The 27705-nt window shown below is 33.1% G+C and overlaps 3 protein-coding genes, 1 non-coding gene and 1 pseudogene across 4 annotated transcripts; all 5 read left to right on the forward strand.

The window, feature by feature from the left end:
• Positions 1-3706: 3706 nt before the first annotated feature.
• Positions 3707-3778, forward strand: TRNAQ-CUG. Its single transcript has one exon. It is a non-coding gene; the product is annotated as a tRNA-Gln (tRNA).
• A 1739-nt stretch (positions 3779-5517) lies between these two features.
• On the forward strand, positions 5518-7441 carry LOC107025266 (F-box/FBD/LRR-repeat protein At5g53840-like). Its single transcript, XM_015226060.2, has 3 exons — positions 5518-6801; positions 6921-7100; positions 7195-7441. The coding sequence occupies exons 1-3, from the start codon at positions 5623-5625 to the stop codon at positions 7306-7308; spliced, it is 1473 nt and encodes a 490-aa protein (XP_015081546.1). The 5' UTR covers positions 5518-5622; the 3' UTR covers positions 7309-7441.
• A 1251-nt stretch (positions 7442-8692) lies between these two features.
• LOC107025267 lies at positions 8693-15722 on the forward strand. Its single transcript, XM_027918548.1, has 6 exons — positions 8693-9892; positions 9960-10139; positions 10281-10366; positions 13052-14246; positions 14967-15146; positions 15409-15722. Exons 1-6 carry the CDS (start codon positions 8693-8695, stop codon positions 15415-15417), a joined length of 2850 nt encoding a protein of 949 aa, XP_027774349.1. The 3' UTR covers positions 15418-15722.
• An 863-nt stretch (positions 15723-16585) lies between these two features.
• Positions 16586-19654, forward strand: LOC107024688 (annotated as a pseudogene).
• Positions 19655-22468: 2814 nt separating this feature from the next.
• LOC107025498 (F-box/FBD/LRR-repeat protein At1g13570-like) lies at positions 22469-25730 on the forward strand. Its single transcript, XM_015226286.2, has 3 exons — positions 22469-23936; positions 25029-25208; positions 25387-25730. Exons 1-3 carry the CDS (start codon positions 22545-22547, stop codon positions 25510-25512), a joined length of 1698 nt encoding a protein of 565 aa, XP_015081772.1. The 5' UTR covers positions 22469-22544; the 3' UTR covers positions 25513-25730.
• Positions 25731-27705: the final 1975 nt, after the last annotated feature.

Consider the following 27705-nt stretch of genomic DNA (forward strand, 5'->3'; position numbering starts at 1 on the left):
TTTTAATAGACGTTCGATTCAAAAAAAAATTATTCAATACAAAGTAGAATTATGAGAGAAATCTGATGAAAAAATATCTAGATACAAAGCAAATAAAATAACATACTATATGATAAAACACGTTGAATAAATTAAGTTTTTTAAAGTGATTACTAAATATTATATACTTGCTACAAATAAGAAGGAGAGAAGTTGGGGTTAGCCCGTGCCTTTTGCAATAACAATCATTAACTACTAACTTTATACCTTAATTCTCGACCTATACATACCATTTTAGGAGCAGATCCACGTGCATCCATGAGATTGCACAGTAACTTTTAAAAAATAATTGTATATATGTGTAGATAGTGGATAAACGATTATATATTTAACTGTGCATCCTTATGACTAAAAGGTGTTTGGACAAATTGGTTGGAGTTGCTCAGTTGGAAAACGACTTCGCGAGTTCGATTCCTGTGATTTTTTCACAAAAATTGGTTGGAATTATAGTTTGGAACGATTTAATTTACATGTTGGTGAAGTAAATAGCGTCCACAAGAAGTGTTTCAACAAGATGCTAAATTTTGAGAATCAATCTCAATCCATTCAAGTTGTTTTTAACAAGCAATCTGAGAAAACAAGATATGAGAGTTGAAAAAAAGAAATGCTTTTGGCGGGATTCGAACCCACGCCAATGGCTTCGCACGCCTCTTATTGCAAGGGTTTAAACCAGCTCCCTCACAGCTGCTTTTGTTCTATGGGTGCTCATTTAAATTATAATAACATATGTATCATATTTTCTATATATATATACAAAAAATTTCGAAAATCAATGGGTGCTCGAGCACCCGCGTCTGGCTTACTGGGTCCGCCCCTGTCTACTAATGTGGCAAGGTTCCTCTTGAAATTTGGATTGTCTTTTATCGAGGTAATGATGAAAGTGAGTCTTCAAAAAACAAGTCTTTCTTTATTTTTTTGAATTGGCTTGAAAAAATGCTTTCGAATATGAATAATGTTATTATAAAACATGCTACAAAAAATGCTATGATAATAACTTCTCCGGAAAATGTTAACTTATCCTTCTGTCTCTCTAACCTTACCCTTGAGTAACTCTTAGGGGTCGTTTGGTAGGGAGTATTAGGAGAAATAGTCCAAGTATTATGTGTGGTATTATTTAATACTATGTTTGGTAGGAATTTTGGGTCTATGTATTATCAATCTAGGGATTAGTTATGCACCCTACATGGTATTAAAGGGTGTATAACTAATACCTTCAATTTGGTGGTATTAGCTCTAATACCATGGGATTATTCTAGGTAAAGACCAAAATACCCCCTCAAATCCTTTTAATATTTTATTTATTTTTTTGATATTATATTTTATATTATATTTATACTAATAAATTTATTTACATAAATTAGCTTACTAATTTTATTATTTGGATATAATTTTTTGTTTCTAAAATATGAGTTAATCTATTTATTATTAATATAAAATATTATAATCCGACTAATATGCTAATGTTGATGTATGAATTTAAGAACAATTCATAAGTAAAATATTGCCTCTTAACAAAAGTTCATTAAACATTACACAAGTAATCTAAAACAAGAGCATATATATATATATATACACACACACACATCTAGAGTATAACAATAGTTTAATTTATTTTGCTACATTTATTTTATTTTACGATAAAGAGTTTTTTTTTAAAAAATTTATTGATACAAAACAAAGTGCAATAAATTTTCTCTATAAATCTTATAGTTGTGTGACCTTTTGAGATATTAACTCTAATTTATTAAGATAAAAATTATTTACTCTCAAATAATTTAAGTGAGAAAATAGTGAACATGACAATAAAATTTTTATTCTCCTAGCTAGTTAAAAATGTTATAAAAAATAATATTCTCCGTTAATTATTTATCTTGACTCAATTACATAAAATAGAAAATTTCATAATAACTCTAGGGTGTAATTGGAAAGAATTTTTTGTAAACATTTAAACCACATACAAAATTAGGTAAGAAACAATGAACCAAACATTTGATAAAAATAATCCCTTCATTACTAATCTCTGCATTACCAATCTCTACATTACTAATCCCTATATTATTAATCTTAAAGTGTTAATAGTGCCCCTATCTTCAAATCATGAATTCGCTTCTGTAGTTATTATCTAAGGTTAAGTAACACTAAAACTTGACAATGTAAATGCAAGGAGAAACACCACAACACTAGAATCAGATACCTGTAAACCATGTTGTACTATGTCAGAATCTTTGTATAAAGTGAAATTGCATTATTATCACAGAAGGCTAGCAAAAGAACAGAAAAGTGGTTACAAAGTAACAGGCTCTGCACTTATATAAAAAGATATCAATGGTTATAATTAAAAAAAAGGTAGTTATATCAATAAAGATTGTGGTAGAGTGATAAGTATTTCTTTATCCTTAATCAAGAGATCTCGAGTTCAAGTCCCTTGAGTACGAAATCAACTTTGTTAGGGAGCACTTATCCCCCAATGTGAAACTTTTTGAACACGCAATCTTAAGGCTTGTTCACTAGACTAAATTTTTCACTTATATTAAAAAGGAGTTTTTGGCCAAAAACATCCTTTAATTATAACCCAAACTTAAATTACATCTTTAAAGTACCATTTTTAATAGAAAACATCCTTTAATTATACCCCAAACTTAAACTACATCATTAAAGCATCATATTTAGTAGAAAACATCCTTCAAATATTTTACAGTAAATAATTTTCATCCTTCTACTTGAATTTATCATAAAACTAATTGATTTATCCCACAAAAATTAAGTCGTCCCTTCCTAATTATTATTCTTAAATATGCCAAGAATATCATCCTGAAATTTTTCGTAATTGAGTTAAGAATTATGCAAAATCTTTTAATTTGACCCTTTTTTTTCATTTATTTTTCATGTAATTTTAATTAAAAATATTATTAGTTTAAATATGTTTCTTCTCAATTGAATATGCTAGAATCGACATTTGTTGGAGACTTCCGCTTCTAATAATGTAGAATGAAACTCAAATACGAGATATAATCAATATTTTGGTCACTTTGACATTAGATTAATCCAAAAATCTATTCATTTAATTGGTTAAGAAAAAGGTAAAAATAATTGATCTCCAACTTCTTTTCTTTACGAAAGGCAAATCATGTGCACTCACACCTTCCAATCATTTTTAGTTTTCATGAGCAATAGTGTCTAAGATTTATTTTTAAAGAACTTCTTGTAGAAAGTAATAAAATTTTTCAGAATAACTTTTGTTAATAGTCACGTTAACTACTCATTTTTTGTAAGATCCCTTAATTTTTTGAATCTAACAAAATGATGAAAGTTGTTCACTTACAAATACTTAAAGGATGTTTTCTGCTAAAAGTTTAAGAATGTAGTTTAAGTTTGGGGTATACTTAAAAGATTTTTTCTGCTAAAAATGATACTTTAAGGATGTAGTTTATGTTTGGTGTATAGTCAAGAATGTTTTTGACCAAAAACTCTATTAAAAAGTGTCAATACTTCTATCTCTCTCTCTATATATATATATAACCAAAATTTGACTTTTATTGAAAACTTAAATAAACAATAAAAGATCAGACGTTCTACTGAAATAAATTTCACTAAAACCAGCTATTTAAATTCTTTGGGGTATGCAATTTATTTTATTAACATAATGACAGAAAAATTATAACACATAGGTTCTATGGTCTAGCGGTTAGGACATTGGACTCTGAATCCAATAGCCCGAGTTCAATTCTCGGTAGAACCTTCCCTTTTTTTTAATTGAGTTATCGTTTTCTTATATCAAATCTAACATTTTAATAAATCAAAACGACAATTAGTATATTCAAATCATAATTGTTGTATTAGGAATGATAATAAAAGTACCTTTAACAGTTCATAGAATATATTTTATTAGTAAGTTTGAAACATCTATCTCTATTCGATCACGTTTAATGTATACAAAATATCAGTAGCATATGAAGTTTAAATAGTATCGTTATCAATAATCAAGATAAATTATTGTGAACAAAAAACTTTATGCGTATAAGCTGAATTTCTATGCACTAAAATCATCTACTATACAAATTAAATGGACATATAACACTTTGTTTTGATGGTCATTACCTATCGTATTGTATTGTTATTTTGAGTACAATGTTTATTTTGATAGTTACGTTATTTTTATTATATCGTCTAAATCCATTATTAGGTAACAATGAAAAATATCCATTTTGTGTAACGCCCGATTTAGTACGATTGTATCATGACCTTAATATTTTAGTCATAATTTGTCGTTATTTATTATTTAATAACATTATCTTATCATTTACCTTACATTTTCATAATAGTTGTACCCATACCCATAGCATAGATTTCTTGTTGATTTATCTTTCAAATTATAAATATGTGATATTACGTAATAATTCAGTCTATCCAACAATTTATAGTTGTTTAAACAATAGAACACAAAGCATACAATACAATATAGTATATTATGAATTAATATGTCACAACCATTCAAACAAAATTTAAATTAAACGCATATATGATATATTTTTTAAAATATTAAAATTGAATAAATAATTATTCTACTCCTCTATCTGTTTAGATGGGCCGTTGGGGAAGGAAGCCCACAAACCGTATTTGTTTTGGTTTTAACAAAGTTATTAGAAGAACAAACTCCTTTAATCTACAAATTCAAAATTTGAAAGTTTTAATCTTATAGTTATAGTCACTTGTTAGTTATAGTTACTAATTTTTGCCAGAAATAGTCTAATTCTTATATGGAATTAAAATTTAAAATTTGATCATAAGGCGTGAAGGTAGAGGTCACAACCATTTTCCCCTTTTTGTGAGGATCATCAAAACACTTAAAATATAAATTTTTTTTTTTTTTGATAATAACATAAAAATATACCTCACATTGAGTTTATCATTTATCTCACTGTCAGCTGTTCCAATAACAAGGATCTGGTTCCTCGTTAGATGAATAGATTTGTTAAATCATCAAAACTTCATACCAAGTTCGAACTAACATCTCAAATCAGCTTCGAGCTGATGATAACATACTTATTCACCAGTTCCCCCCCATCAACAAGAATTCCTGGGGTAACTTAATTCTCTCGCTTTGTACAAACGCAATCGCATTTTATACATTTGTGTTTGTATAAAAGCGCGAGAGGGAAAATGGCGAGCGAGAGTTTGAGAGAAAGACGACTGACAAACAGTTTACTACAAGACACAATCAAATCAAAGTACGATTATAGCGTTTAATTTGAATTATTAGCTTGTTATCATATACAATTTTCCCTAAATAAAATCACTTTATAATAACTCCCCATCCTATATCTAACTAATCTCGAGCCAATAGAGAATGAGCATTGAGTTGTACAGAAATAGTTTGGCGGTTGGAGTTAGTTATCATTAGTTTGCTATTTAGTCCTTTTCTGTTTTCTGTTTTTCATTTTAATCCTTCTTCTTTGATACTCAGAATATATAAATCTCTCTGCAACAGAATGAACTGGGAATGAATTTTTCTCTCTGTAACTCACTCATCAACACTTCTTCATCTTTCTAAACCCAGATCTAAGAGTTGTGAAGCAGCGAAGAATGTCTATAGAGGATCTTCCAGTGGACATAATTTCGAATTTGCCAATCGGTCTGATCGGTGAAATTCACTCTCACCTTCCATGGAAAGAAGTAGTGAAAACTAGTATATTGTCGAAGAAATGGCGAAGCATTTGGTATTCTCATCCTATAATTTGGTTGGACGAAACGGATTTTGGGGCAGACTATACAAATTACAGTTGTACAGACAAACCCAGAAGAGATGCCTTCTTTACTCACATGATGGAGTTGTTAGAAATCCGTGAGAGGAACTCTGAATTGGACTACAGTGTTAACAAACTGTTTCTTCGAATGACACTTGAATACGATCCTTCTGCTGAACATCTGGTAAACAAGTGGATTTCTTTTGCCTTGGAGAAAAAGGTTAGAATGATATGTCTTGGTCTAAAGAAGATTAATCGTACTCTTTACTACCTGCGTGGAATTGCATTTTCCGGTACTGAATTAGTTGGTTTAACTATATCGGATTGTCACATTACTAATTGTTCATTCAAGCTTCCTGCTCTTAAGCTTCTCTTTCTATTCGCTGTTTGCATTAAGGATCATGATTTCATGGATCTCATTGCTGCTTGTCCTCGAATTGAAAAATTACGTGTTCTGGATACTCGAGAGTTGCATACTATTGTAGTTTCAAATCCTCATCTGAAATTTTTTGGAGGGAATCTTTCTTGTTCTAATGGTAAAATACGTATAGAGTCTGCAGAGTTTGATTCACTTGAATTTTCATTCACCAAGTACGTGTGTAAAGTAGAGATTACTTCCGCCACAACTGTAAGAGAGTTGACAGTGCGAAATGCTAATAACCACGAGGCGTTGATGCATTTGATAAATAAATTCCCTCTACTTGAGAAACTCATCATACATGATTGCAGTAGGTTGCAAAACCTTCATATTTCTCAACCAAATTTGGCTAGCTTGGTGCTGATGGATTGCACGGTAGTACACTTGGTACGACTAACTACACCCAAGTTGAAATCGTTGGAGTATAAGGGTCAACACACAAATTTTGAGGGCATAGAAGATTTGGAAGAACTGGAATTCGTTCTGTTGTATTTAGAACCTGTAGACATGGATACATACTGGTGGTACAAATGGCTTCGAGATATTTTGAAGTTGTGTGCTCGTTCCAAGCATTTGAGTGTGATTTGCAATAGTCAAAAGGTAACCCAACCCACCCTTTTTCTTCCACTCTTTTTCAACTTCAATGTCTTTGTTGCCAATATAATGGGAACGAGTATACGATTGTTTGGTTTTCTGAGTTGCTTTTTGATGGTTGTCAGGTTATCATCATTCCTGAATATCTAAGACATTTAGTGTCGATAACTGATATGGAGCATCTGGAGTTAGAAATTAAAACACTTGATGGTACTTTTAAAGAGGTTACAGATGAGCTCATCCGTATTCTTCCAGATTTGAAGACTTTGTCATTGACTTTGGGTTCCACCACAAAGTTCTTCCAGGTAATCTACACGACTCACTACTAAGGAGAGAATTTTAGGATTGCGCTGTTTGTTTGTGCTTGACAAACTTCATATTCTGTTATTGCAAATGCAGATTCGTATAGACGAGGATGGTGATCTCTCCGCAGAAGAAGAAGCGCACAATCCAAAACCTAATAGGAGAGTATCCATTCTTAGAAGTATGATCAGCAAACAGATTGGAGAATGATTTTGTTCTGTTTTTCTACTTACTTTGCATGATCCTCTGTTGACAAAAACTCATCAAGTTACTGTTTGTTTCTCTACATTTCGGTGAAGAAATATTTTGTTGATTTGCTACAATCAAATATTTCGTTAATCTCTTTCATATTTTCAATACAATTCTCATTTTCATTCCTTTTTATAGAGCATACAATATCTTCCCTTTCAAACTTGGTTACATGGGAAACGTGTTTCAATCTAGGCATAATATATAAATATGTCCTTTTAACTTGATTTCAAATCGTTCAATTTTAGGTGTGCGTATGTTGAATGTATATCTAACTCACTTAAATCCCGTTCCTCTAATCGCTAGACCTTTTAACAATAACTAATTGGGCCTGGATCCCAAATCAAAATTTCTAATAGGGCCTTACGGAGCCAGCTTGGTTCACAAACACACAGCCTTATGTAAATAGAGAATATAATTTGACATCCTAAGCCTAAAAGTTGAGTCTGAAAATATAATGCCGAATATCGATTTGCCAATTGAAGTCATCCGGGAAATTCAGTGTCGCCTTCCACGGATCTATGCAGTGAAACCTAGTATTTTGTCGAAATAATGGAAAATCATTTGGCTTCTCATCGTAGAATTTTGTTGGACGAAATTGATTTTGGTGCCGACTATTCACGATAAGATAAACCCAAAAGAGAAGCCTTCTTAACTTACTTGATTAAGTCATTAGAAATCACAAAAATTGTGAAGTTGACGAACTCTTTCTTCGAATGTCAGTAGTTGAATATGAAGATTCTGATACTGCTAAACTACTCATAAATAAGTGGATTTCTTTTGCCTTGGAGAATAGCATTAAAAGGTTATGTCTCAGTTTACAAATGATTTATCGTGATCGTTACTATTTGTATGGTGTTGCATTTTGCGCAGTTGAATTAATTATATCGGATTGTGAGATACCAAATTGTTCCTTTAAGCTTCCTGCTCTTAAGTTACTCTTTCTATTTGTTGTTCGCATTAACGATGATGATTATAAGGATCTCATTGCTGGATGCCCACTAATTTGGAGAATGAGAGATTAGAAAAGGAAGAGGAAGATGAAGATGAGAAAAAATAGGAATAATAATCTTCTTTCTATTCTTATCTTTCGATATCTTGTAAGCTTGTTTGATAAAATGCTGTTTAATGTGTTATTAGAATCCAATAACTGTTTTGGCGGTTGGAGTTCGTTATTATTTGTTTGCTATTTAGTCCCTTTCTATTTTCTGTTTTGCATTTTACTCCTTCTTCTTTGATACTCACAATATATAATATGAATTTTTATCTCTGTAATTCTTTCCCCCATTACGAATCTGCATCAGTTGGAAACCAACTACACTTGTCATCTAAAAGCTGTATCAAAATGACGAAGAAAGAAAGCTCCAAGGGACGTCGAGGCCCCGACAGGATTTCCAATTTGCCTACTGATATGATACGTGAAATTCTGTCCTGTCTTCCACTGATAGATGCCGCAGTAACTTGCGTTTTATCGAAAGAATGGCAAAGAATTTGGTATGCTCATCCTGTAATTCAGTTGGATGAAGTGGATTTTGGGGCAGACTATTGCAATTACTCTGATAAACACAGAGCCAAAAGGTTTGCCTTCTTGACTTACTTGCAGAATTTCTTAGAATGCCGCAAGAGGCCCTCTGAATTCAATAGTGTTGATGTGGATAAGTTTCTTCTTCGAATGACAGTCGAAGCCGATTCTCCTGCTAAAGAGCTGATAAACAACTGGATTTGTTATGCCTTGGAAAAAAACGTTAAATCGTTGTTTCTTGGTTTATATACGTTTAAACATCATCACTACTCGCTGCATGGTATTGCATTTCACTCTAATTGGTTAGTCAAATTATCTCTATCGGGTTGTGAGATAAAATGTTGTTCATTCGAGCTTCCTTCTTTAAAGTCTCTGTTTCTATACTCTGTTTGCATTGAGGATTATGATTTCAAGAATCTGATGGCTGGTTGCCCTAATATTGAATGGTTATGTGTTCTGGTGAATAATAAAAAATTGCAGACTATTGTAGTTTCAAATCCCAATCTGCAAATTTTCCAAGTATGTCTTCCTAGTTCGAATGGTAAAATACGTATAGAGTCCCCAAATCTTCATTCACTTGAATTTGTAGCTCTTAACTTGGACTTATGTAAAGTAGAGATTACTGCAGCGACAACTGTAAGAGAGTTGACACTGCAAAAAACATATCACAAAGGGACAGTGATACATATCAAAAATGAATTCCCTCTACTTGAAAAGCTAGTAATATACGGTCCAACAGAGTTGCAAGATCTTCCTATTGATCAACCGAATTTGGATACGTTGGTGCTGAAAGATTGCAAAGTAAAAGAGGAGGTACGAATAAATGCACCCAAGTTAAGATTGTTTGAGTTTATGGGTGGCCTCACAAGATTTGAGGGCATAAGGGATTTGAAAGAATTGGAGTTTGTTCGGTTAAATCTAGTTGCTGTAAGTATTGATGAGGCCTGGTACGGTTGGTTTGGAGATCTCTTGAAGTCGTGTGCTCGTTCCCAGCATTTGAGTGTGATCTGCAATAATGAAGAGGTAATTTCCTTTTTCCTTTCTTCCGTATCGATGTTCTTTTCTGAGTTGCTTTTTTGATGGTTGTCAGGTTATCATCATTCCCAAACATCTAAGACATTTAGTGTCAGTAACTGATATCGAGCATCTGGAATTAGAAATTAAAACACTTGATGCTACTTTTAAAGAGGTTACAGATGAGCTCATTAGTATTCTTCCAGATTTGAAGACTTTGTCATTGACTTTGGGTTCCACCACAAAGTTCTTCCAGGTAATCTACAACTCCAATTGGCTTTTTCACAGTTAACAACTAGTCTGCACGATGAGCTCAGTAAGGATAAAATTTTAGGAGGATTCTACTGTTTTACTTTTTGTGCTTGACAAACTTCATATTCTCTTATTGCAAATGCAGTTTCGTATAGACGAGGATGGTAAGCTCTCAGCAGCAGAAGAAGTAGTGCACAATCCAAAACCTGATAAGAGAGTATCCATTTCTAAGTAGATGTTTTAAACACCATACTGGAGAATGATTTGAAAGAATGCTTCTTTTGACAATAACTGATCAAGTTACTGTACATTTCGGAGAAGAAATATTTTGCTCATTCAAGGTTGATTTGCTACAATCAAATATTTCGTATTTTTAGTCCAATTCTCATTTTCATTCCTTTTTAGTGAATGTTGCATTTATGTCAAGTACAAGTATCAGTTAGACATGATTACTCATTACGTGTCAAAGTTGCACAATATATAATTCGCGTTGTACCCACCACATCAGCAAATCCCCCGCAAAAGCGGCAAAAACATGTAACTAAGGATGCTAGATATCTAAATCCCTAAGAATCAACCAGATTAATATATACAAGGAAACATGATTCTCTAACATTCCTATTCATAATTTTACCTCATCTTATGAAAAACTTTATGATAAATATTTATGTTACTTTTGTGTATTTATTTTATCTTTGAGCTTGAATGTTTTGAAATGTGTTTTTCAAATAAACTTATTTTCATCTATATTTTAAAAAAATAAAATTCCTACATAAAATAATTGTTGTTTTTTTAAAAAAAAACAAAAAAACTCTTTCAACCTCGCCACCTAAGCCCAACTTGGTTACATGGGAAGTGTGTCAGAATCTAGGCATGATACATGATATGCAATTTTATCATATATGTATGCTCTGTTATTTTTTTAATATGGTGATTATCGTTGTTTTTCAGATACATTAATTCTTTGCGAATTTGTTAATAACGGTAATCATATTAAAAGTGAAGAGAACTGTACTGTATATAAGTGAAGTATTCAAAAAATCATATTTACTTTGTCATTAAGTATTGACTATTTCATGAATAATTAGATTTGTGTTTTTTGTCAATGTAGATAAGGGAATAATGAAATTTGTGTACCTTTCATGTTTTGTTGTTATTTAGTATTAAAAAATATGAACTAATATGTATCAAAGATAGTTGTTTAATGCTCATTTTGCCCCCTGTTGGTTTTGGTACTGTGCATCATATTCCATGATAATTTATCTATATGGCACTTAATACTCAAATCACATTAACTTATTCATAAAGTATTTGACTATTTCATGAATAATTGGATTTGTGGGTTTTTTCACTTTATATAAGGAAAGATGAAATATATATCTAACTCACTCAATCCGATGAAACAACGACAGTCAAAGCTTCGATATAATTTGCATAACTATTTTTCTAATAGCTAGTAGACCTTTTAACAATACCTAATTGGGCCTGGATCCCAAATTAAAATATATCCTTTTAACTTGATTTCAAATTACATTTATGTCGTTTAACTTTAGGTGTGCATATGTCGAATGTATATCTAACTCACTTAAATCCGATGAAATAACCTTAAGACTGTTCCTCTAATCGCTAGACCTTTTAACAATAACTAATTGGGCCTGGATCCCAAATCAAAATCTCTAATAGGGCCTTACGGAGCCAGCTTGGTTCACAAACACACAACCTTATGTAAATAGAGAATATAATTTGCCATCGATCTTCCTAAACCTAAACCTAAAAGTTGAATCTGAAAAAATAAAAATATATCCTTTTAACTTGATTTCAAATTACATTTATGTCGTTTAACTTTAGGTGTGCATATGTCGAATGTATATCTAACTCACTTAAATCCGATGAAATAACCTTAAGACTGTTCCTCTAATCGCTAGACCTTTTAACAATAACTAATTGGGCCTGGATCCCAAATCAAAATCTCTAATAGGGCCTTACGGAGCCAGCTTGGTTCACAAACACACAGCCTTATGTAAATAGAGAATATAATTTGCCATCGATCTTCCTAAACCTAAACCTAAAAGTTGAATCTGAAAAAATAAAAATATATGCTTTTAACTTGATTTCAAATTACATTTATGTCGTTTAACTTTAGGTGTGCATATGTCGAATGTATATCTAACTCACTTAAATCCGATGAAATAACCTTAAGACTGTTCCTCTAATCGCTAGACCTTTTAACAATAACTAATTGGGCCTGGATCCCAAATCAAAATCTCTAATAGGGCCTTACGGAGCCAGCTTGGTTCACAAACACACAGCCTTATGTAAATAGAGAATATAATTTGCCATCGATCTTCCTAAACCTAAACCTAAAAGTTGAATCTGAAAAAATAAAAATATATGCTTTTAACTTGATTTCAAATTACATTTATGTCGTTTAACTTTAGGTGTGCATATGTCGAATGTATATCTAACTCACTTAAATCCGATGAAATAACCTTAAGACTGTTCCTCTAATCGCTAGACCTTTTAACAATAACTAATTGGGCCTGGATCCCAAATCAAAATCTCTAATAGGGCCTTACGGAGCCAGCTTGGTTCACAAACACACAGCCTTATGTAAATAGAGAATATAATTTGCCATCGATCTTCCTAAACCTAAACCTAAAAGTTGAATCTGAAAAAATAAAAATATATGCTTTTAACTTGATTTCAAATTACATTTATGTCGTTTAACTTTAGGTGTGCATATGTCGAATGTATATCTAACTCACTTAAATCCGATGAAATAACCTTAAGACTGTTCCTCTAATCGCTAGACCTTTTAACAATAACTAATTGGGCCTGGATCCCAAATCAAAATCTCTAATAGGGCCTTACGGAGCCAGCTTGGTTCACAAACAAACAATGTAAATAGAGAATATAAATTGACATCCTAAACCTAAAAGTTGAGTCTGAAAATATAACGCCGATGGACAGAATATCGAATTTGCCAATTGAAATCATCCGTGAAATTCAGAGTCGTCTTCCACGGATCTATGCAGTGAAAACTAGTATTTTGTCGAAAAAATGGCAAAGAATCTGGGCTTCTCACCCTAAAATTTTGTTGGACGAAATTGATTTTGGTGCCGACTATTCACGATACAGAGCTAAAGATAAACCCAAAAGAGAGGCCTTCTTAACTTACTTGATTAAGTCGTTAGAAATCCGTGAGAGGCACAAAAATTGTGAAGTTGACGAACTCTTTCTTCGAATGATAGTTTATTCTGATGCTGATGAACTGCTCGTAAGCAAGTGGATTTCTTTTGCCTTGGAAAATAGCATTAAAAGGTTATGTCTCAGTTTACAAACGATTCGTCGTGATCATTACCATCTGTATGGTGTTGCATTTTGTTCTCATAAATTAGTTGATCTAATACTATCGGATTGTAAGATTAAAAATTGTTCCTTTAAGCTTCCTGCTCTTAAGTTACTCTTTCTATTTGTTGTTCGCATTGAGGATGATGATTTTAAGGATCTCATAGCTGGATGCCCACTGATTGAACAGTTACGCATTCAGGACACTAAAAAGTTGCGTACTATTAATCTAGTTTCAAATCCTAACCTGCAATTCTTTGGAGTGCATCTTCCTTGTCCTCATGGTGGTGGTAAAATACGTATAGAATCCCCAAATCTTCATTCACTTGAATTTACTTCATTCAACATACGCCTGTGTGAATTAGAGATTATGTCCACCACAACCGTACGAAAGTTGACGTTGCTACATGCTTATGACCCAGAAACATTTGTAGAAAAATTCCCTCTACTTGACAAACTCGTCCTAGATACTTGCGGTTGGTCGCAAAAACTTCATATTTCTCAACCGAATTTGGTTAGCTTGGTGCTCAAGGATAGCACTTTGCGGCGGGAGGTAAGAATAGATTCACCCAAGTTAAAATCATTGGAGTATAAGGGTGGCCTCACAGATTTTACGGGCATACAAGATTTACAAGAATTGGAATTCGTTCTGTTATATCTAGATCCCCTTAAGCTTCCTGATAACTGGTACAGTTGGTTTAGAGATATTTTGGAGTCGTGTGCTCGTTCCAAAACTTTGAGTTTGATCTGCGATATTCAAGAGGTAAATCTTTTTTTGGGACTCTCCAGTTCTTTATATGCTTACGATGTTCCTTAATTAGTTGCATGCCATACTGCATTTTCTTGGTTAAAAAATATTGCTATTTGAATTTGACTTGCAATATTGCTATTTGAATTTGATTTGCCTGTTAACATTGTAAAGCTCATAGAATACATCTATGTCAATCATCTTTAATGTTCCTTTATTACATGACACAACTTTTTCTTGATGCACATCTCCAGCTTCCTAATCTTAATAAAGACGAAGAAAGTGCTTGCATATTATATTATCAGTAACACATCCATAATAGCTTAATTGGATGAAATGTTACGAAACCTTTGATTTGAAACACTGAGTTGAATACTAGCTTAATATACTTTGTTTCCCAAGACATATATATAATAAGCTGTGGTATCTTGACATACACTATTTACAAATGTTAATATATTGCAAATTAATGTTTGTTTACAATTTTGTCAATCATTTCGGTTTCAACTTGAAATAGACAATTTGAAGTTTAACAACTTGTTTGAGGAGGCATCTCAAGGGAAATAATGGTTCATTTTCTAGTGAAATTCATTTCCAGTCACAATCTTCTGAGTACTCTTCAACGTCATATAGTCTTGTCGTCAACATCACTAAATGTTCTCTAAATGGGACACCAGAACGAGTATACGATTGTTTGGTTACCAATCATTCTTAGTTGCTTTTGATGGTTGCCAGGTTGTCCTCATTCCTGTTAAGGTAACTGATATATTACCAGTAAATGGTATCAAGAATCTGGAGTTAGAAATTAAAACACGTCATGGTACTTTTGAAGTGGTTATAGATGAGCTCATCAGTATGCTTCCAGATTTGAAGACTTTGTCATTGACTTTGGGTTACACCACAAAGTTCTTTAAGGTAATCTACAACTCCAATTGGCTTCTAAATTCTATTATTGTCGTTAATTTTTTGTCAAGTCATTTTGGCCGGCAATGGCACTGCTCGACTGACTAAGAAGAGTTTGTAGAATGGCTGAGGATAAAATATTAGGATATGCGTAAGAGTTCATGGATTCGACTGTTTTAGTCTTATTAGGTTGGAAGTGTTTTTCCTATGTTTTTTGTTTCCGTCTCTGTGATTGTACTTGACGAACTTCATATTTATTATATTGCAAATGCAGTTTTCGTAGAGAGGAATGATGTGAAGGTGCTCTCAGCAGAAGGAATTAACAACTCTTTTTGAACTCCAGAAGCTTAGAGATTGGCAACTGTTATCGTCGAACAATTGTTCCATGACTTGGTCAGTCATTATGGTACTGGACCAGTTTTTTTGAAAGAAAATTTAATATGTAGTGATAGGTGTAATTTGTTCTCCTGCAGAAGTGCCTCTGTTAACTCTTGAAAACTTTGTTACCATCAATATTACTATGCTTATTAATGGCAGATGCAGCATTGAAAGGTCAAAACATTAGAAATTAGAGCGTTTTCACTTGTGTAACATAGCATCCATAGCTTCTACATTGGTTGAGTTAGAGATGAAATTTCAAATTGTTCTTTTAAGGTTTCCTACTCTAAGGTCACTTTTTTTCTGAATTATGTATCCATTGATAATGATGATTTCAAGGTTTGGATCTCCTTGTTGTGTGTCCTAGAATCGAAGAGCTAAAATATTGACTTTACTACAACAAAAATAACTTTTAACGGCACTAAATATTGACACTAATAAAGAGTGTTAACATCGTTACTAGCATTAGTTAAGTGTTATTAGAACTAATATCGCTAAAGACTTTAGGGACATATATAAAGAGTGACAATTACCGCTAAAAATACATACTTAGCGACAATTGAGAATTAAATATCGCTAATGGTCATTTTTTTTATAATGCTAGTATGATAAGTTTCAAATCGCAACCCTAAAACATTTTACCCTAGTAAAGTTGTAATAGAGTCAGGACATTGATGCATGCGTTCCCTCTACTTGAGAAACTCGTGATAAGTAGTGGTCTATAAATAATCAATACAATTCGGGATACGATGAAAACCCTTTAACATTTGATAATAACTCAAGAAAATAAGTTCTACGGATGGAAATGTTAATAAAAAATTATATATTAAATCACCTGATTATAATTTAATTAAGCTCAGCTCTTAAAATTTTAAGCAAATTGTCGCTAAAAAAAAAATTTGATACCCCTAATTTGGATCCATCTACCAATCAGAAAATATTTATTAATTTTCTCATATTTAATTAGCTTAAATATTTCTAAAAGTGCTTTCCAATTTTCTTCTTATTTTTTTTAAAAATGACTTTGATAACATAAAATACTCTTTCAACCTCACCAAATCCCAACTTGAGATCTGATTCATGACTTGAGACACAACGATGACTCTAATCTCCAATCTTGACCACGAGTGTGCTCGGGGTCATATCAAGTTTCAAATTGAGTTAGTTTGCTATTGAGTCCCTTTCTATTTTCTGTTTTGCATTTTAATCCTTCTTCTTTGATACCCACAATATATATATAACAGAATGAACTCATTATTCTTCTCTCTGTAATTCTTTTTCCCCATTACATCAGCTGGAAACCAACAACACTTTTATCTTGAAAATGACGAAACGAAGAAGATCTCAGGACAGAATTTCCGATTTGCCAGAAGAATCAGTGAACGGTATTTCCGATTTGCCAGAAGAATCAGTGAACGGTATTTCCAGTTTTCCAGAAGAATCAGTGAACGGTATTTCCAATTTGCCAGAAGAATCAGCGAACGGAATTTCCAATTTGCCAGAAGAATCAGTGAACAGTATTTCCAATTTGCCAGAAGAATCAGTGAACGGTATTTCCAATTTGCCAGAAGAATCAGTGAACGAAATTTCCAATTTGCCTGAAGAATCAGTGAACGGTATTTCCAATTTGCCAGAAGAATCAGTGAACGAAATTTCCAATTTTCCAGAAGAATCAGTGAACGAAATTTCCAATTTGCCAGAAGAATCAGTGAACGGTATTTCCAATTTGCCAGAAGAATCAGTGAACGAAATTTCCAATTTGCCAGAAGAATCAGTGAACAGAATTTCCAATTCGCAGGTGGACGGTATTTCGAATTCGCCAGTGAAGGGTATTTCGAATTCGCCATTGGACAGAATTTCGAATTTGCCAACGGATATAATCCGTGAAATTCAGTCTTATCTTCCATGGAAAGTTGGCGCGAAATTCAATATTTTGTCGAAAATATGGCGAAGAATTTGGGCTTCTCATCCTAGAATTATTTTGGACGAAATGGATTTTGGTGCCGACTATTCAAAATATCGTGTTTCAGATAAAGCTAAAAGAGTTGCCTTCTTGAGTTACTTGATCAAGTTGTTAGAAAGCCGTAAGAGTCCCTCTGAATACGATTGTGATATTGACAAACTCTTTCTTCGAATGACAACACTTGAAGACTCTCCTCCTCCTAAAAATCTGGTAAAGAAGTGGATTTGTTTTGCCTTGGAAAGAAACGTTAAATTGTTATCTCTTGCTTTAAAGACGATTTATCCTAATCATTACTACCTGCATGGTATTGCATTTTGCTCTACTACGTTAGTTGATTTAACTATATCCGATTGTCACATTACGAATTGTTCATTCAAGCTTCCTGCTCTTAAGTTTCTCTTTCTCTTCGTTGTTTGCATTGAGGATCATCATTTCAAGGATCTCATTGCTGCTTGTCCTCGAATTGAAAAATTACGTGTTCTGGATACTCGAAACTTGCATACTATTGTAGTTTCAAATCCTCAACTGAAATCTTTCGGAGTTCATCTTCCTTGTTCTGATGGTAAAATACGTATAGAGTCCCAAAATCTTCATTCACTTGAATTTATTTCATTCATCGTGGACCTTTGTGAATTAGAGATTACTTCCACGACAACCGTAAGAGAGTTGACATTGCGAAAAGCTTATCATCAAGAGACAGTGATGCATTTTATGAAAAAATTCCCTCTACTTGAGAAACTCAAGATAGATGATTGCACTATCTTAAGTGAAGCTGAGATTAATCCATTGCCAACAGTACGGAATTTGACATTGCGAAGAGCTTATCATGAAGAGACATTGTTGAATTTTATAGAAAAATTCCCTCTACTTGAGAAACTCGAGATAGATGATTGCAGTATCTTAAGTAAAGCTGAGCTCAATCCAATGCCAACGGTACAGCATGTGACATTGCGTAATGTTAGTCAAGAAAATACGGCATGGGCGGTTTTTTTAGAAAAATTCCCTCTACTTGAGAAACTCCTGATAGATGATTGCGATATGGTAAGTGAATTTGAGACTGATCCATTGCCAACAGTAAGGAATTTGACATTGCGTAATGTTAGAGAAAAATATACGACATGGACGGATTTTATCAACAAATTCACTCTACTTGAGAAACTGATCATAGCTGATTGTAAGTTGCAAATTCTACATCTTTCTCAACCAAATTTGGCTAGCTTGGTGCTGATGGATTGCATTGTAGAAGACGAGGTACGAATAAATTCATCCAAGTTAAAATCGTTGGAGTTCAAGGGTCGCCTCACAAAAATTAAGGGCATAGAAGATTTGAAAGAATTGGAATTCGTTAAGGTATATTTAGATCCTGTAAGGCTTTCTAAATGCTGGTACAGATGGTTTAGGGATATTTTGAAGTCGTGTGCTCGTTCCAAGCATTTGAGTGTGATCTGCAATAGTAAAAAGGTAACCCTTTTTCTGTCTTCCATATGCATACGATGTTCTGCATTTCTTCCAAGTACTCTCTTTCAACTTCAACGTCATATAGTCTATGTTGCCAATATAATGGGACACCAGAACGAGTATACGATTGTTTGGTTTTCTGAGTTGCTTTTTGATGGTTGTCAGGTTATCATCAATCCTAAATATGTAACACACATGTTGCCAGTAACTAATATGGAGCATCTGGAGTTAGAAATTATTTCACGTCATGGTACTTTTGAAGAGGTTATAGATGAGCTCATCAGTATTCTTCCAGATTTGAAGACTTTGTCATTGACTTTGGGTTTCACCACAAAGTTCTTCCAGGTAATCTACAACTCCAATTGGCTTTTCCACAGTTAACTTTTGTCTGGTCGTAACAACTAGTGCTGGCAATGACTAAGGATAAATTATAGAATGAATGACTGTTTTAGTATTTGTTACTTTTCGTGTCTCTGATTGTGCTTGACAAACATCATATTCTATTATTTGCAATTGCAGTTTAGTAGAGCGGATAATGTGCTCTCAGCAAAAGAAGTGCCCAATCCAAACCTGATAAGATTTTGAGATTGGATAAGTTGTGCAGCCAAACAATTGTTCCATGATTTGAAAGAATGCTTTTGTTCTGCTTCTTTTGACAAAAACTGATGAAGTTACTGTTTGTTTCTGTACATTTCGGAGAAGAAATATTTTGCTCATTCAAGGTTGATTTGCTATGTTTCATTACTCTATTTCGTATTTTTTACAACAAGTCTCATTTTCATTCTTTTTTATTGAGCATGAAATTATTCAGAGAATAGATGCACTGAAGTTTCCACCTTATTAGCACCACATAGGCAGCATTTGTCATCTTCAACTGGTATTTGCAACCTACACTTCCTCTCTTTCCTTAGCAGCTTACCTTGATAGAAAATTTTGTTGAGGTTATACAGTTCATTACTAATCGTATGAATGTCTTCGGAAAGTCATAGCCCTGTAGTGCCTCCTCAATGAACTCCCATATCATAAGCCTTCCCTGAGGTCTATCTTCATCATACACCGCGGGGATGTCTTTCTCTTGTAATGCCTTAGAAAGTCGTAACATATCAACACATTATGCACTAGTGACCTTCCTGTAACAAAGGCTGCCTGATTTTCTGCGACAATATAGCTAATAGCTCCTTCCAGTCTTCCACAGATCATCTTGGAAATTATCTTGTACAACACATTACAACATGATATAGGTCTGAATTGGCCTGCATTTTGAGGGGTTAGTGATATCACAGTAGCATTCAACTGTTGCAGTAGCTTACCATTTTTAAAGAGTTGCATTTTTATAGTCATGAATGGATAAAAAAAAAATCATGCGACAAGATTGTCTACTTTATTTTAATGAGAAATGGAGCGTGAAATATTTGTATTGTTTAAGTAAAGCTCTAGAATTAATATCCTTGAATGACAATTTCTTTCGGTTATAATACAGTTCTTAAACAGTACTTCCTTCGTTTAAAAAGAAATATTCATGTTTCTTTTTTAGTCTGTTTCAAAAAGAATAATCTGTTTTTTTTTTTTGACAACATTTTAATTTTAACTTTCCACGTGACATGTTTAAGACCACAAGATTATAGAACATTTTGATAGATTTGACATAATTTTAATTTAGAACCACAAGATTAAAAAGTCTTCTTTCTTTTCTTAAATTTCGTTCCAAGTCAAACTAGGTCATCCTGTTTGAAACGAAGGGTGTAGTAAAAATGTATGTTCAAATTCTATTTTCAATTTTAAATAGTAGTCTTTTAATAGATGGGAAGATGAAAGATGCAAATCATAATTAGACTAGGTAAAAGAATTTAACATTATGACTAATTACTGTTGTGAACTTGGAATCTAGTCTAGTTTGAACGGATAGGAAGATGAAATATAAGGAATAAAATTATTCAATTTAAGGTTTTCATTTTTAAAAATCACTTAGATACATTTATGAATAAAATAAAATTTTGACATGATAAAATAATTATTTTTTTTTAATTTCATATATACATGTACTTCACAAATAATTACAATTTAAATAAACTCGTGCCAGATAAAATAATTTGTATATTTAGGTGGCAGTCATGTGGATCTTTATTCCATGTAAGACGCTTACGTGTTGAGTCATGTGGCTTATTTTTTCCACATCAGATGCCACGACATGAGGTTAACGGAGCTGTTAAATTGGAGGGTATTTGTGGTCTCTTATGTTAAGAACAAGGGTATTTTTTGAGCCAAAAATGAAACGGAGGGTATATTTGCTCTATTTCAAATAGTTTGAGGTTACTTTTGACCCTATTCTGTTTAATTAATATTATTCATCTTAATTCCTTGTTATGACAAAAGTATTGAGTAGTTTAAGTGTCTATTTGTTCATATTCAAAATTAAAGGATATAAATGTGAAATTAGACCAAATTAAAGAGCTTATTAATGTATTATGTCTTGAATCTAATAGGGTCATGTATCGAGTCGTTGGTACGGTCATATCAATTTCAAGTATGAATTTGTGTTAAATCTTGGTTTTTTAGGTCCGATGTCATAGTATTTTCCCAAATTAATCTAAATTATCTAAGCCAATAATTTCTTATTACTAACTAAACATTAGAAATAGGTAAGAAAATTATTTATTTACCTACCAAACAAGTAAGAAAATTATTTAAAAAGAAAACAAATTCATTTATGGGAAAATTTTTTACTAAGCTCTTCTTCTCTTTGTTCTACAAAAAAATTAATCTAAAATTTTAAAATTCATACCTCTTATATATCAAAAAAAATTGTTCAAGATATGTGCAGAAAATTCATATACTTAAACGATTATTTATTCTTCTTCCTTAATTTAGTCAAGGTTCAATACTTTACAAACAAAAATTGCATATTGTTGATTAGATATTCAAGCCAATATGGAAATCACTAGAGGAATTAAATGTTTTTGTTGCAAAAATTATTTCAGAGCAACCCGTAGATATAGTCTTTAAGGATTTAAGGGAGAATGCACAAGTATCCCTTAAATTACGATCGAAATCCCAGAGACATACCTTAATTAAACTAAGGTCCTATTACGCCTCTGAACTTATTTTTTTTAATTTTATACACATTTTATCTTACATGGCACATTCCGTGACTCCACGTAATTGAGGCGCGTGGGAGATATTTGGTTGTCACGTAAGTAAAAAAGATGCACAAAATTACAAAAAAATAAGTTCAGTGGGGGGCAATAGGACCTTAGTTTAGTTAAGGTATATTTCTGAAATTTCAGTCATAATCTAGGGAGCTTGTGCATTTTCTCAGGATTTAATAGTCTTTTCAATGTTTATCTCTAAAGCGCCTAATTTGGGTGTATTTCACACATTTTGTCAGGTAGAATTCGAGTGTTTTTTTTTAAAGTTTTGGATAGTTAAAGTATCTTTTGTACAATGATAAAGTTAAAGATCAAAGTTATAATTTAAAATCAGATAAGGGTCCAATTTATGTATTACGTAAATATAGAGCATATAACCAAGAACATTTGTCGTCTTCCTAAACCTAAAAGTTTAGCATTTTAACTTCTTCTGGTTCATCTAATTTGTTTCACCTCCGTCTGAAAATGCCGAAGAGAAGAAGGTATTACGGACGTAAAAAAACCCCGAAACAACAAAGAAATTCGGTGGACAGAATTTCCAATTTGCCAATTGAAATCATACGTGAAATTCACTTTCGCCTTCCACGGATCGATGCAGTGAAAACTAGTATTTTGTCCAAAAAATGGCAAAGCATTTGGGCATCTCATCCTAGAATTTTTTTGGACGAAATTGATTTTGGTGCCGACTATTCACGATACAGTGTTACAGATAAACCTAAAAGAGAGGCCTTCTTAACTTACTTGATCAAGTCCTTAGAAATCCGTCAGAAGCCCTCTGAATACAATTGTGATGTCGACAAACTCTGTCTTCGAATGACAGTCGAAAATTCTCCTGCTGAACTGCTCGTAAACAAGTGGATTTCTTTTGCCTTGGAAAATAGCATTAAAAGGTTATGTCTCAGTTTAAAAACGATTAATCGTGATCATTACTATCTGTGTGGTTTTGCATTTTGCGCTCATACATTAGTTCATTTAATTATATCGGATTGTGAGATCACAAATTGTTCCTTTAAGCTTCCTGCTCTTAAGTTACTCTTTCTATTTGTTGTTTGCATTGAGGATGATGATTTTAAGGATCTCATAGCTGGATGCCCACTGATTGAACAGTTACGCATTCAGGACACTAAAAAGTTGCGTACTATTGTAGTTTCAAATCCTAATCTGGAATTTTTCGGAGTGCATCTTCTTTGTTCTGATGGTAAAATACGTGTAGAGTCCCCAAATCTTCATTCGCTTGAATTTATTTCATTCAGCATAGACATGTGTGAAGTAGAGATTGCGTCCATGACAACAGTACGAGAGTTGACGTTGCGAGATGCTTATGACCCAGAAACATTGATACATTTTATAGAAAAGTTCCCTCTACTTGAGAAACTTATCATAGATGGTTACAGTGACTTATGTGAAGTTGAGATTACTTCCAAACCAACAGTGCGGAGTTTGACATTGTGTAATATTAATGATGAAGATTTGACATTGTTTGATTGGGATGGCGATGATTTAAAAATGACATGGATGAATTTTATAGACAATTTCCCTCTACTTGAGAAACTCATCATAGATACTTGCAGTAGGTTGCAAAAACTTCATATTTCACAACCGAATTTGGTTAGCTTGGTGCTGAAGGATAGCATTGTGAAATGGGAGGCAAGAATAAATTCGCCCAAGTTGAAATCATTTGAGTATAAGGGTGGCCTCACAGATTTTACAGGCATAGAAGATTTACAAGAATTGGAATTCGTTCTGTTATATTTAGATCCCCTTAAGCTTCGTGATTACTACTACAGTTGGTTTAGAGATATGTTGGAGTCGTGTGCTCGCTCCAAGCATTTGAGTTTGATCTGCGATATTGAAGAGGTAACCCTTTTTTCTCCTCCTTTTCTGGGACTCTCCAGTCCTCTATATGCTTGCGAAGTTCCTTTGTTGTATGCCATACTGCATTTTCTTGATGCCCAACACTCGTACCCTTGCCAGAGGATCATGTATTTATAAATATTAGAACGTGACTGCAAATGAAATTATTGATTACACATCAACATAGGTTAGTTGCACATTAGCTTACTTTTCCTTTTTACTTATAAGCTATCTTTGGATGGCCTTATAAGAAAGCATCGACTGTTTGATGGTTTTTTTTGTTACTTTAATATGGTGGCCTCAAGTCTTTCCCCTTTAATAAAAGCTTCTCACGAGTTGGAATTTGTTCAATTTTATTTATCACCAGAAAGCCATAACGTTTTCTTTTTGTTAAAGGCCTGAATTCATAAATAAAAATAGGTATGAAAGCCATAATGCTTGCTTGTACACAAATTAAAGCATTTGAATTCAATTTGCGTGTTTGTACTCATCTTTAATGTTCTTTTGTTGCATGAGAACTTTTGCTTGATACACATCTCCAACTTCCTAATTCTTACTAGAGGATATATTGAGATAAACACAAAGAAAGTGCTTGCAAATTATATTGTTGGTAACACATCCAAAATAGGTTAATTGGATGAAATGTGGCGAAAGTTTTGATTTGAAACACTGAGTTTCATACTAGCTTACTTTGTATTTGGTTTCCAAGACATGTAAGCTGCTTTTTGGTTATTGTTATTTGTAACTCTGACTTGATAGGCATCTTGACATTCACAATTTACAAATGTTAATATATTGCAAATTAATTTTGTTTACAATTTTGTCGATCATTTCGGTTTCAACTTGAAATAGACAACTTGAGGAGCATCTCAAGGTAAATAATGGTTTTCACTCTGTTAACTTCTGCATTCTTTTCTAGTGAAAAATTCATTTCCAGTACAACCTTCCAGAGTACTCTTTTTCAATTTCAACATCATATAGTCTTGTTGTCAACATCAACTAAATGTTTTCCAAATGGGATTCCAGAACGAGTTGCTTTTGACTATACGATTGTTTGGTTACCAATCATTCTGAGTTGGTTTTGATGGTTGTCAGGTTGTCCTCATTCCTGTTGAGGTAACTGATATATTACCAGTAAATGATATCACTAATCTGGAGTTAGAAATTATTTCACGTCATGGTACTTTTGAAGAGGTTATAGATGATTTCACTTGGATTCTTCCAGATTTGAAGACTTTGTCATTAACTTTGGGTTCCACCACAAAGTTCTTCCAGGTAATCTACAACTCCAATAGGCAATGGCACTGCACGATTCACTAAGGAGAGATTATAGAATGAATGACTAAGGATAAAATTTTAGTATATGAGTGAGGATTCGACTGTTTTAGTCTTGTTAATTCTGGTGTGTTTTTATTTCTTTGTTAATGTGATTGTGCTATTTTTGCAAATGCAGTTTCGTAGAGAGGAGGATGGTGAGCTCTCAGCAGAAGAAGTGCACAAACCAAAACCTGATAAGAGAGTATCCATTCTTAGAAATAACAAGTTGTTCCATATTATCGGCAACGAGATTGGAGGATGATTTTGTTCTGTTTCTTTTTGTGCAACTAACTACTTCTTTTTGGATGATCCTCTTTTGAAAAAAACTGATCAAGTTACTGTTTCTGTACATTTGGGAGAAAATGGTCCTTTTCAGTTGATGGTTTAAAGTATGTTCCAAGTCAAACGGTTGCATATATACTTATAAGTTGGATATTATATACCTTTTGATGGGATAAAGTTACTCTCTCCATTCCTATTTATCTGTCGTTCTTATTAAAAATAGATTTTTCGTAATATTTGTCATTTTGTAAAATTAATGCATAAATGTTTGTACAAGTGAGATTGCAAGTTCATTCTCTCCTCCTCCTACCCCCAATGTTTTGTTCCTTCACCTTCAGTAAGTCATTTCTCAACATTCCAGAAATTGATGAAGTTGGAATGATAACAGGGGAAGGACAAGATAGAATGCCTATCGAAAATATCCGCCAAATCCTCTGAATATGATTTTTGAAGTTCACACACTCGTTCTTCGCGTCACAGCTGATAATTCTTCTGCTGAATCCATGGTCGAAAAATGGATTGATTTTGCCTTGAACAATAAGGTTAGAAAAACCACATCTTAGTTTTAAAATGACTCATGAGCGTTTTGACTTGCGCGATATTGCATTTGTAGCTGCTTCTTTCGTTGATTTAAACATACATCCGGTGTTGTGAGATTTCAAATTGTTTTTTCTATGCTCCCTACTCTAAGGTGTCCTGCATGGAGGAAAATGATTTCAGGAATCACACATTTGATGGGTGACCGCAAATGGAAGAGCTAAGCATTGAGGATACTGCATTTTCTTGTTTTTTATTTTCTCATGGTCAGAATATTTTAAAATTTGTTTTTCAGAAAAACTTATTTTCTTCTAAAAATTTTATAAAAAGAACTTTCGTACATAAATACTCTTTCAACACCCGAACTTGGGATTTGACCCATGACCAGTGGCGTAGCCACATACTGTCAAGGGTAAAAATTAGCATATATACAAGTAAAATGATATACGAAATGATTAAAGTACCTATTTTGGACACCCTTAACATAACAAGTTGTTATTTCTGGACACTCTTTTAGATATTTCTGGCTCCGTCACTGCCCATGACTTAGGACTGATGGCGACTCAGGCTGTAACCTCGACTCTAATATCAAATTGAGACCAGAGAGCTAACCTTGAGCCTGAATATGATCTTGACTCCGAGTTGGGCTCGGGGAAGATTGAGATTCAACTCGAGGCCAGGTCCCTTGAGTTGAGGATCAAGTTATTGTCAGGGTCAAGGATCGTGTCTCAAGTCGGGTTGAGAGATAAGGTTAGTATAATTGGATCACTAATTACTAAGCTGATAATTACTACCCTAGTAATTATGTCAATTTTAATTACCTGATTCCCAAACCGACCCTAAATGTAAATAGAAAATGTATGTAACCCGGGACATATTTTCATCTTCCTAAACCTAATAGTTTAGCATTTTACCACCGCCTCTTTTGGTTCACCTAATTTGTTTCACCTCCGTCTGAAAATGCCGAAGAGAAGACGGTATAACGGACGTAAAGAAAAGCGCAAAAAAACCAAAAAATTCGGTGAACAGAATTTCCAATTTGCCAATTGAAATCATCCGTGAAATTCACTCTCGCCTTCCACGGATAGATGCAATCAAAACCAGTATTTTGTCCAAAAAATGGCGAAGCATCTGGGCTTCTCACCCTAGAATTTTTTTGGAGTGCATCTTCCTTATTCTGGTGGTAAAATACGCATACAGTCCCCAAAACTTGATCACTTTAATTTATTTCATTTAGCATGGACTTGTGTGAAGTAGAGATTACTTCCACAACAACTGTAAGAGAGTTGACATTGCGAAAAAGCTTATGACCAAGAGAAATTGATGCATTTTATAAATAAATTCCCTCTACTCGAGAAACTTGTGATAGATGGTTACAATAACTTATGTGAAGTTGAGATTACTTACAAGCTAACAGTGCGGAGTTTGACATTGTGTACTATCAATGATGAAGATTCGACATTGTTTGATATTGATGATGATGGTGATGTGACAATGACATGGATGAATCAAAAATTAGTAAACTAAAAGTACTTTTTAATGTAAGCATTTGTAACAGTGGAAAGAAATGTTATAATTTGAAAATTATTAGATTTGAAAAAATTAAGTACTCCAAAAAAGTATTTATCAAGATCCC

This window comes from Solanum pennellii, chromosome 7 (genome assembly GCF_001406875.1).
Source record: "Solanum pennellii chromosome 7, SPENNV200".
In the NCBI taxonomy this organism is placed as follows: Eukaryota; Viridiplantae; Streptophyta; class Magnoliopsida; order Solanales; family Solanaceae; genus Solanum; species Solanum pennellii.

Coding starts and splice junctions, on each gene's coding strand:
- LOC107025498 (XM_015226286.2), top strand. CDS start 22,545: ATGCCGAAGAGAAGAAGGTATTACGGACGTAAAAAAACCCCGAAACAA. Junction 23,937..25,028: donor TGATCTGCGATATTGAAGAG/GTAACCCTTTTT, acceptor GATGGTTGTCAG/GTTGTCCTCATTCCTGTTGA. Junction 25,209..25,386: donor CCACCACAAAGTTCTTCCAG/GTAATCTACAAC, acceptor TTGCAAATGCAG/TTTCGTAGAGAGGAGGATGG.
- LOC107025266 (XM_015226060.2), top strand. CDS start 5,623: ATGTCTATAGAGGATCTTCCAGTGGACATAATTTCGAATTTGCCAATC. Junction 6,802..6,920: donor TGATTTGCAATAGTCAAAAG/GTAACCCAACCC, acceptor GATGGTTGTCAG/GTTATCATCATTCCTGAATA. Junction 7,101..7,194: donor CCACCACAAAGTTCTTCCAG/GTAATCTACACG, acceptor TTGCAAATGCAG/ATTCGTATAGACGAGGATGG.
- LOC107025267 (XM_027918548.1), top strand. CDS start 8,693: ATGACGAAGAAAGAAAGCTCCAAGGGACGTCGAGGCCCCGACAGGATT. Junction 10,140..10,280: donor CCACCACAAAGTTCTTCCAG/GTAATCTACAAC, acceptor TTGCAAATGCAG/TTTCGTATAGACGAGGATGG. Junction 14,247..14,966: donor TGATCTGCGATATTCAAGAG/GTAAATCTTTTT, acceptor GATGGTTGCCAG/GTTGTCCTCATTCCTGTTAA.